The following is an 11560-nucleotide window of genomic DNA, read 5'->3' as shown; positions in this document are numbered from 1 at the left end:
TATCAATCTCTTTACTGAGCATTTTGCAGAAAAAATCTCATTTAATCATTATTATTTTTCCATGAGGAATGTAATACTACCCCATTTACAGAAAAAGAACCAAATTTCTGACACATTAAGAGAATCAGTTGAGTTGATGCAGATCATGAAAGAGGTGAAATTTGATTGCTTATCTGTGTAATGAAGATCAATGCTTTGTACATAGCATTTACTTTCTAACTTTGAAATAAAACATAAGAAGGGTTTTATAATGCACTCCAAGATCTTGTTTGCACATATTTATTCCTGAGCATAATATGATTTCATGATTTATAAGAATCAGTTGCTCAACTCTTACACTATGTAAAATCTTACCCTAATTTTTTTTTTTTTTTGCTTTTTGGGTCACACCCGGCGATGCACAGGGGTTACTCCTGGCTCACGCACTCAGGAATCACCCTTGGCGGTGCTCAGGGGACCATATGGGATGCTGGGATTTGAACCCGGGTCGGCCGCATGCAAGGCAAATGCCCTACCCGCTGTGCTATCACTCCAGCCCCTATCCTAAAATTTTTGAAGGAAGAACATGGCATAGTTTCCATTGCACAGGGAATGTAACACTTAGCAGGATAAAAGAGATATGAAACATCAAAAGATAATCAAGACACAGGAAGCACCATGCAATGCTAATGAGGGTAAAGGCAAGTATCAGCTAAAAGACTGTGGTTGAGTAAGATAGAGCTTCAGTGGAAATTTCTTCTCTGGTCTTCAAGGACAGTAGGACTTCCTGAGGGAAGGCAGGAAGTGGGGTATAAATTAGGAAAAAGGGGGCAAGTGTATGAAGAAGTATAGAATTGGCCTATACAGACAAGAAAATCATAATGCCATATGTACTCATTCTGATTTTCACTGTTGCATACCTGAAACTTATATAATATTACACAGCAATGTTATTTAAAATAAATACCATCCAAAATATGTCAGCTTTTAGTAAATGGAAGCTGGGGAAGGAGGAACTGAGGAGGAAGAGCTGTGTTCATAGGATCGGATTTTTTTTAGGAAGGGCCACACTCAGCTGTAAGCAGAGTTTACTCTTGGTTCTGTGCATAGGGATTATTCCTGGCAATGCTCAGGGGACCATAAGTGATATTAGGGATCAAACTAGGTCAACTACATGCAAAATAAGGGTTTTCCCCACTGTATTATTTTTCTAGCCCCAGGGTAGAATTTTTGGTAGAGAAAATGAAATGAGGACACAGAAAATAAAAATCTGGTCAGAGAGATAATACAGGGAAACTTGTCTTGCATGTGACCAAATACCTTCAGTTCCATCCCAGGCACTGCATGCAATTATATAACAAAACGCTGTCCAGAGTCATCTATGAGCACAGACCGAGGAATATGACCTGAGTACTGTTAGTGTTTGCACTCCTTCCAAAAAGAAAAAAGAAAAATAATGTAAAGTGTAGAGTCAGACTTTGGGGAATGAACACATTTGAATGAAGTGGAGGTTCAATAGGGGAGAAATAGAAAGCAAGATAAAAATGGGCACCAAGGAAAAGCTATCACTGTATCACTGTATCACTGTCATCTCATTGTTCATTGATTTGCTCTAGTACATGTCTTCATTTGTCCCTGTTGCATGTTAGTGTAGCCCAATGGTGTCTGCTCGCTCCAGGAACATGAAGAGCACATTGTTGTTACTGCTTTTGGCATGTCACTTACATCAAGGGTAGCTTGCCAGGCTCTGCCATGCAGAAAAAAATAAATAAATAAAAATAAAGAGGTTGCATGGCTGCTAATGCAGGCACACACTCCAGGAAAAATTGCATTGCTCTCTTCCGGGAACTTTGTTTTATAGTCTCTGCATCTTGGTCATTGATGAGATTACATGGCACTGGGGGGACTTTTTGGGTATGACTGCCAAGCTACAGGAAAACTGGGGATCTGGGTGGAGGAGGCCCAGTCCCAATCTGAGCAGGCTTGGAGATCTCAGTCACGGGTCCCACATACCTGGGTTCCTCTTGTCAGTTCATTTATGGGTCATGCTTATCCGAGCATGTGGAGAGTGGCCTTGAGCATGGCTGAGGCTTGGAAAAGCTAAGGGTGATAAATTTGCCAGTTATGGTGTGATGTGGGAGGTGGCAGGGCACTGAAATATTTGTGTAGATGAGTGATTTGAAAAGATACGATGTTAAGAAAGAGAATTTTACACTGTTGAGTGGGTTTGGTAGCTGGAGCAGGATCAGAAAGAGCAGTCTGCACATTATGGAAGTCTGCACTGGGGAAAAGTTTGATTTTTGGGAGAAGAGGTCTCAGAATCACAGAACAGGGAATTGGAACCACCCAGCTCTGATTTTTCCCAGCTGTGTACTTTAGGCAAGTTAATCAATGATCTTCAGCCCCAGTTGCAATTTCCAAATATAGGCAGTACCTCTACCACATGATTATTCACTGCTTTCATTCAGAATTTTAGAGTGTGGTCTATGAAAAAGAGGGAATTTAGGGTAACTCCCATATATTTGGCCTAAACAAAGAGTGTTATTTGCCTTTTAATTTTTGGTGAAACAAGAAAGTTTTTACTGAAACGTGTTTATAAGGATGTGAGGGAAGAGATAGGGAGAAGGGAAAACAGACTTCTCCAGAGCAGAAATAAGCAAGCAAAAACGCATATAGACAAACATATAATATACATGTTCAAGGGAGAATACAGGCTTGAGGACAAGCTACATTGTCATTCTTACTACATTTAAATGATACTCTGGCTGTGCTCCGCTAAGTTGTGACCTGAGTGACTGCACATGTGTGGCTCCTCTGCTGCTGGATGCCCATGATACCGGAGGCCAGCTAAATTGCTTTTGGCACCAGCAGCTTCTGGCAGAAATGCCTCTAGACTGTGAACTAAGCTACGGCCCCATGCCATCCCAGGAGGGGAAAGGTTTTTCTCTCTGGGCTTTGCTTTCCCTGGTGGCAGCGTGGCGACCACCATCTTATAAGGCCCACTAAAGAGAGGTACAAACTTGCAGTGACGGGATGCGCAGGAGATCTCGGAACAGGAGATGTGACCCGAGCAGCCGCACATGTGCAGCCCCTCTGTTGCTGAATGCCCATGATCCCGGAGGCCACTAAACAGCGGTACGAGGTTGCATTGATGCAATTTCTGTCAGAAATTTCTCTGGACTTAGTTACTAAAATGCTAAATACAGAAATCCAAAACCTCATTTATTCTTCATTATCAGCAATGGAAAACAAATGATCAAATGCTGCCTTTACAGCAGGTCTGATTTTGGGGGGGGGGGGCGGAAATCCAAATAATAATAGCGAGTTTTCTGTTGAAATATTGAATGTAATCAAAGTGAAGAGAAAGTAAAGTGAAAATCATCAGCCACACAGGTGGGTGGATGGAGGTGGGATGGGAGGTATACTGTGGTGGAACATGTGCACTGGTGAAGGGATGGGTGTCGGATCATTGTATGACTGAGACTTAAGCTGAAAGCTTTATAAATTTTCACATGATGACTCAATAAAAAATAAAAAATTAAAAAAAAATGATATACTCTGACTCCAGTCATAGAACTAAGCATTTAGTGGCTGGCCAGTAAGTACTAATTCTTCAGGAAGGACTAAGGACCAGGACCTAGAGATAAAGTCTCAATGTGAATTTTAATTAACAGAGAGAACTAAACTCTAATATATTATTGTATCACTGTCATTGTCACTGTCATCCCGTTGCTCATGGATTTGCTTGAGCAGGCACCAGTAACGTCTCCATTGTGAGACTTGTTGTTACTGTTTTTGGCATATCGAATATATCACGGGTAGCTTGCCAGGCTCTGCCGTGTGGGTGAGATACTCTCGGTAGCTTGCCGGGCTCTCCAGGAGGGGCAGAGGAATCGAACCCAGGTCAGTTGTGAGCATGGTGAATGCCCTACCTACTGCGCTATCACTCCAGTCCATATTATTGTATGGAATATGTAAATTAAAAGAAGTTGTTTGACCTTTTTAAACCCCTCATGTACAAAGAAACAGATGTGGAATTGTGGCAGGAAACAGAGGCATAAAGGAAAGAAAGGAACAAAGGAAGAAAGAAAGGAAGAAAGAAAGAAAGAAAGAAAGAAAGAAAGAAAGAAAGAAAGAAAGAAAGAAAGAAAGAAAGAAAGAAAGAAAGAAAGAAAGAAAGAAAGAAAGAAAGAAAGAAAGAAAGAAAGAAAGAAAGAAAGAAAATTCAGTGACAGGTAAGGACCTTTTTTTCCTATGGGAGACGGTGAAGATAGTAACAAACTCCTCACATTGAATAAAACAGATTTGCTATATGAATTTAGAAGAACGTACATATACAAACCCAGAAATTACAAAAGGATGTTTTGAAAACTGGCTTTGTCTGTGTATACCTCAGAAAGTTGTCCTATACAAAGTTTGGAACTCACCTTTTATTTTCTGGGAATATTGATAGCAGCATGTGTGCTCTATTCTATTTCTTAGAAACTATAGACAGGAAATCAAATGCCAGGCAGAGTTGTTTTCTTCTTGGTAACTAATGAAGACACTGGAGTCTCAATATGATCCTCCCTTCCCACCAAACATTTACTCTGATCTCTGCTGAAATGGAATAATTGAGACATGAGAAATATTTTCTAATTTGAGTCCTAAGCTGAGGACAGTAACATCAAAAACATAAGCATAGAGAGATGCATAATTGTCTTTATTACCCTAGAAGCAGACTTGTAATGAATGAAAGGGGCACTACGCATTGCTATAAGGAGTCAGGGTTTCATTGCCATTCTGATTCAAGCATTGAATTTACATTCTCCTTCCTTTCAGTTCAGACGACAGCAGCGGGCAGTGGACCAATCCATCCTGGGACATTGGCAGTGGCATGTGTCTTCTCCCTCAATATTCCAGGAACCACAGCCAAAGCCACAAGCACAGCTAGTCACAATGGTTCCTGTATGAGCAATGAGACATAGAGAAGGTCTTAGAGGAGGGAGGACTATTTACTCCAAGTGAAGCCTCAAGTCAATACATTTTGAGGTCTAAGGAAAAATTGTAAAAAACTGCTAATACAAATATAGATATAGGACCTTGGAGGAGATTCATAAAAGGGAAATAAATGGGATTTTTCCCCTTTTGATCCATAATAGATTTCCTCAGTGCTGGATCATAAGTTCCAAAACAGAAAAAGGGAGACAAAAAAAAAAAAGAGGCCAGAGCAATAGTACAGTAGATAGGGTTCTTGCCTTGCTATGGACCCTGATTTGATCCACAGCATCACAGATGGTCCCCCAAGCTCTGACAGGACTTATCTCTGAGCAGAGACCCAGGGTTAAGCCCTGAACTCTGCCGAATGTGATTCACAAAGAAAAGGGGATTTAAAAAATAAAAATAAAAATAAAAGAGGGATTGGGAGATGACAACTGAGGACAAGAAGGACTTGTATATAAAGTCTTGAAATAGGAAATAGACACCCTAGATCTCTCAGCAGCAACCTTAATGAAAGTGAGAATGGCTAAAGGCTCTCAGGAGCTATGATCAGTCCCAGGATGATGAGACAGGGCAAGATATAGGTGACGGACTGTTCACAATAGCCAGAATCTGGGAACAACCCGATGACTATTTAAAGAAACTTTGGTACATCTACACAGTGGAATATTATGTAGCTGTTAGAAAAGATGAAATCATGAAATTTGCTTTTAAGTGGATCAACATGGAGAGTATCATGCTAAGTGAAATGAGTCAGAAAGAGAGGGACAGACAGAATGGTTGCACACATTTGTGAAATGTAACATAATATGAAACTAACACCTAAGAACAATAGAGGCAAGGGCCAGGAGGATTGCTCCATGGTTTGGAAGCCTGCCTCAGGTGCTGGGGGAGAAGACAGTTGGGATGAAGAAGGGACCACTAAGTTAATGATGGTTGGAGGGCTCGCTCAGAATGGGAGATGTGTGCTGAAAGTAGACTAAAGGCCAAACATGATGGCCTCCTAGTTTCTGTATTGCAAACTATAATGCCCAAATGTAGAGAAAGAGTAAGAAGGAATGTGCCTGCAGCATAGGCAGGGGGTGGGTTGGGGTGGGAGTGATGGGAAGGATACTGGGAGCATTGGTGGTAGAAAATGTGTACTGGTGGAGGGGTGGTTGCTCGATCATTGTATGACTGAAACTTGATCATAAAAATTTGTAACTCTATCTCATGGTGATTCAATACAAAAAGAAAGATGTAGGTGACAGAGAATAGACAGGGGCTGCTACAGGGCACCTTGTCTACCAGTTTTGCTAATGGAATTACTTACCTTCAGGACAAGAGGACAGTCTGCCTCGGCTGCTGACACTGGTACATGACAGCTTTACTTTGGGATATTTGAAATCTGAGTATGAGACAAAGGCATTAGTAAATAACCATATTGTTTTCCATAATCCACTTCCAATCCCTCTTCTACCTCAAAGACAATGGACATGCTGTGTCCATAATCAGATTATTCACTGACTTTTAAGATTTGGCTTTTCATTTGTAATAAGAATGTAATACTTAAACTTACCTCACAAATCATTTGTGATTTTAAATAGCATAAGCTTTACATTATACATGACTCATAAATTACAGCTATCTTCCTCTCTTTTATTTTCCAATTCATTGCCCTCACTAACCGAAGAGAAAACAAACTATTAGCCAACAGCAAAAAAAATAAATAAATAAAAGTAATAAGGATGGTTGCCACAGTGGAGGGGAAGAATGGAGGGGAGTGCAAGTAGGACAGGGAAGGGACCACTATAACAATGATAGTTGGAAATTATCACTCTGGACAAGAACTGAGTGTTAATATGAGATAGTGATATACATAGTAACCTTTCAGTACCTGTATTGCAAATAACAATGCCTAAAAGGAGAGAAAGAAAGAGAGAGATAGAAAGAGTGAGAAAGAAAGAGAAGAATGAATAATAGTGCCTGCCAGGAGAGACTGTGGCAGTGTGCCAAAAGGGAAACTAGGGACATGCTAGTGAAGGATTAGATGTTGAGACATTGCATGACTGAAACCCAATAATCAACAACTTTGTAACTGTCTATCTCACAGTTACTCAAATTTTTAAAAAGGTGGGGGGGAAGAAACTGTTAAACTAAAAAAATTAAATGGGCTGTGTCCCATGAGCACTGCTAGGAGTAATTCCTGAGTGCAGATCCAGGAGTAATCCCTGAGTATCACTGGGTGTGAACCCAAAACAGCAACATTAACAATAACAAAAGTGATAGAGGAGTGTGAAAGACTCTGTATAGAAAGATTAAGCTTGAATAGACAAAGACAAATTAAAGTCTAGAATGTAGAGATAGATTAGAGGAAGAGTTACCATTTACGAACACAAGACAAGATCAGATATTACCTTCCTTCTTCCCCACAATCCCATTCAGTCACCTTCAAGAGCGTCCTTTATCTTTTCATCCACAATGGAGTCAAAGGAAAATTGAGCACTCTTTGGGATCATCGACTGGAGGAAGATGAGGATGAAAAGGAAGCCAAAGAATGACTTCATAGTGAGGCAAAGAAGAATCCTAGTTCTGGAAGGAAATGTGGTAAAATTTAAAAGTAAAATCTCAGCTCTAGTGTGTAGGGAAGGAATAGAAAAGGGAATGTAGAGAGAATGCAGGGAGAAGATTGACTGTGTCCGTAAGGAGACTGGATCTCCTTAAGCAGTATGGAGAAGCAGGGAGAGTAACAGCAGAGTAGACTTACGGGAAAATCCAAGAGCTCTCTCTCCAAGGACTGGGCAGGTCACTAGTCTATATATATATATATATATATATATATATATATATATATATATATATATATATATATATATATATAGAGAGAGAGAGAGAGAGAGAGAGAGAGAGAGAGAGAGAGAGAGAGGTTCTTATCTGGATAGTCTTACACTACAGTAACCAGACCCATAGAGACAAATTTCCAGTATATTTGCAAAGAACCATTCCAGCTGGGGTGACTCAAAACTATAAGCTTCATGTGTCTCATGTGTCTTTAATAATATACAACAACTACCTTTGTTCTGATTCTAGATCAAGAGTAATCCCATTGTCTTGTTGTTCGATCCTCTTCTTCCCTCTTGGCAACCTGATAAGGTCAACACCTGGGATTTCTGTGGGCTGCTGCAAGTAATACCCACCTGGTTTGATTCCTTATGAGGAAGTGGTAGATATATGAGTTCCGCAGAATAAGAACCCTACTTATCACCTGTTTAAACAGTCATTTTATTTTCCCTGGAAAATCCCATATTTTCAAAAGTAAGAAAAAACTCAATAAACTAAGTCAATTAAAAAACTTGGATGTTGGGGCTGGAGAGATAGCACAGCGGGTAGGGCGTTTGCCTTGCACGCGGCCGACCCGGGTTCAAATCCCAGCATCCCATATGGTCCCCTGAGCACGGCCAGGGGTAATTCCTGAGTGCATGGCTAGGTGTGACCCAAAAAGAAAAAAAAACTTGGATGTTTACTTAACCAGGAGCATGATGCTTGATTGCAGAGGTCTTTGGAGGTTCAGCTTGGTCATTACAAGCCTGATTTTTCCATTTTCTCCATCATCTTTAGCTCATTGGTTTCCATACTTGATTTTGGCTCCTTGTGGTTATACAGAAGCAGGCATTACAGTCTTAACTCATACCTTTTCCAGGTGTCTTTGACTTTTCATTTTTGGAAAAAAGTTTTCCCTTAGAGTCTCAAGGAGATGCCCCCCCCCCTACATTTCATTGTTTATTTCTGATTCACCTGGTCTTTTCACCATGTCAACACTGTAAGCACATAAGGTCCTGCAATCTTAGTTCAAGTCCACTGAGCCAGATCTTTTTCAGAACTCAATTTTTTTCTGATCTTAGAAGTGCAAAGTACCAAAGAGGTCATCAAAGACATTAATATATCTGCTTCAAAATGTATGAATATTCTCCAAATGTGGAGTAAATAGCATGAATAATCCAACACCACACAAAGAGTTGCTGGCAAATGAGTTAGTGCTAAAGTCAGAGAAAATTGAGGCTGGAGCTATAGTACAGCAGATAAGGCATTTCCTTGCGCATAGCTTATCTGGGTTCTATCCCCAGCATCCCATATGGTCCCCAAGCACTGCTAGCAATAATTCTTGAGTGCAGGGCCAACAGTAACCCGTGGACATTCCTGGTGTGACCCCCAAAAGAGAAAAAAATGTCATAGAAAATGTTAAGGCTTAAGAATCTTAAATATTGGAATAATGTGCAAAGGATAGAAGCTATTCATGTGACTTAGAGAAAGACGAAGTTTATGAGTCATTCTCCAGCATAAAGTATACAGTCATCAAGGCTGAACTCCACAATTTCAGAGCAAGTTGAAGAAGTAGAACAACTTAGTGGAGAAAGTAAAAAAAATGTGGTAGGATGCTCATGGATTAGGAGAATTAACATTGTCAATATTACAATACTCCCCAGAGCATTATACAGATTCAGAAATTGATGAAACACTTCTGAAATTCATTTGGAACAACAAGCCCCCACAAATAGCATTAGCAATTCTTGGGAAAATATGATGGAGGGCATCACCTTCCCCAACTTCAAACTGCATTACAAATTTGTAGTAATTAAAACAGCATAGCATTGGAACAAAAGCAGATCCATAGACCAGTGGAATAGGATTAAACATCCTTATACACACCTCAAATATGTGAAATATATTATTATATAATCTTTCATAGGGGAGAAAGAAATGTGAAGTGGAGCAAGGACAGACTCTTTAACAAATGATGCTGGCAAATCTGGACAGTGAAATAATGGGCTCAGACCTCTACCTAATACCATGCACAAAAGTCAGATCAAAGTTGATTAAAACCTCAACATCAGACCAGAGTTCATAAGTTATTTTGAAGAAAAGTTCGGCAAAAAATCCTCTATGACATTGAAGCTAAAGGTATCTTCAAGGACGAAACGCCATTGACTAAACAAGTAAAAACAGAGATAAACAAACAGGACTACCTTAAACAAAGAAGCTTCTGCACCTCAAAAGAAACAGTGACCAGAATACAAAGACAGTATACAGAATGGGAAAGGATATTCCCAATACCCCAATACCCCAATACCCCTCCAATAAGTGGTTAATATCAAGAATATAAAAGACACTGGTCAAACTCTACAAGAAAAAAAAATCCAATCCCATTAGAAAATGGGGCAATGAAATGAACAGAAAATTTCTCAAAGAAGAAATCTGAATGGCCAAATGGCACATGAAAAAATGCTCTTCATCACTAATCATCAGGGAGATGCAGATCAAAACAACAATGAGATATCATCTCACACCACAGAGACTGGCCCACATCCAAAAGAACAAAAGCAACTGGTATTGGCGAGGATGTGGGGAGAAAGGGACTCTCCTTCACTGTTGGTGGGAATGACGACTGGTTCAGCCCTTTTGGAAAACACTATTTTCATTTATCAAAAAATTGGAAATTGAGCTCCCATTTGACCCAGCAATGCCACTTCTGAGAATATACCCAGGAGATGCAAAAAAGTATAGTAGAAATGACAACTTCTCTTGTATGTTCATTGCAGCACTATTTACAATAGCCAGAATCTGGAAAAAACCCGAGTGCCTGAAAACAGATGACTGGTTAAAGAAACTTTGGTACATCTATACAATGGAATACTATGCAGCTGTTATAAGAGATGAACCCATGAAATTTGCTTATAAGTTGATTAACATGGAGAGTATCATGCTAAGTGAAATGAGTCAGAAAGAGAGGGACATACATAGAATGACTGCACTCATTTATGGAATATAAAGTAACATAATAGGAAAACACCTAAGGATAGTAGAGATAAGAGCCAGGAGGATCGCTCCACAGCTCAAAAGCCAATTTCATATCCTGGGGAAAAGGGCAGGTGGTATGGAAAAGAGACCACTAAGTAAATAATGGTTGGAGGGACAACTCGGGATGGGAGATGCATGTTGTAAGTAGACTATAGACCAAATGTGATGGCCACTTAGTAACTATATTGCAAACCATAACATCCAAAAGGAGAGTAAGAGGGAATGTGTCTGCTACCAAAGCGAGGGGTGGGAAGGGGAGGGGGTGGCAGGAGGGATAATGGGAACATTGTTGGTAGAGAATTGGCACTGATGGAGGGATGGGTACTTGAATATTATTTGATTGAAACATAATTATGAAAGTTTGTAAGTCTGTAACTATATCTCATGGTGATTCATTAAAATTAAAAAAATAAAATTAAAAAGTTTTTAAAATGTGGAAGAAAACCTGCCTCTGCTTTTGTTATGCATAGTTTTATTTTCCTTTCCTTAGAGATGTTCTTAAAAAATGTCTATTTCTTCTCTATTTAACTACATACAACATATATAAGTGTATAAAACATGTGTGGCATATATGTGAACTCGAAAAATGATGTTCAGAATTCTAGTAAAAAGACAAGGATGTGGGGCAAAGCAATAACACACAGAGAACAGGGTGTTTGCCTTGCATGTAGCTACCCTGGTTTGATCCTTGGCATCCATATGACACCTTGTGCCTCAATAGGATGAGTGCAGAGCCAGAAGTAACCCCTCGGCATCACCAGGTATA

The 11560-nt window shown here is 39.8% G+C and overlaps 1 protein-coding gene across 1 annotated transcript; it reads right to left on the bottom strand.

Annotated features, from left to right (window-relative positions):
• Positions 1-4796: 4796 nt before the first annotated feature.
• Positions 4797-7505, bottom strand: RETNLB (resistin like beta). Its single transcript, XM_055124515.1, has 3 exons — positions 7388-7505; positions 6272-6346; positions 4797-4924 (listed from the first exon to the last, which is right to left on the bottom strand). The coding sequence occupies exons 1-3, from the start codon at positions 7503-7505 to the stop codon at positions 4797-4799; spliced, it is 321 nt and encodes a 106-aa protein (XP_054980490.1).
• Between the last annotated feature and the right edge of the window lie 4055 nt (positions 7506-11560).

This window comes from Sorex araneus, chromosome 2 (genome assembly GCF_027595985.1).
Source record: "Sorex araneus isolate mSorAra2 chromosome 2, mSorAra2.pri, whole genome shotgun sequence".
Classification (NCBI taxonomy): Eukaryota; Metazoa; Chordata; class Mammalia; order Eulipotyphla; family Soricidae; genus Sorex; species Sorex araneus.
This window is presented reverse-complemented; position numbering and strand designations above follow the sequence as displayed.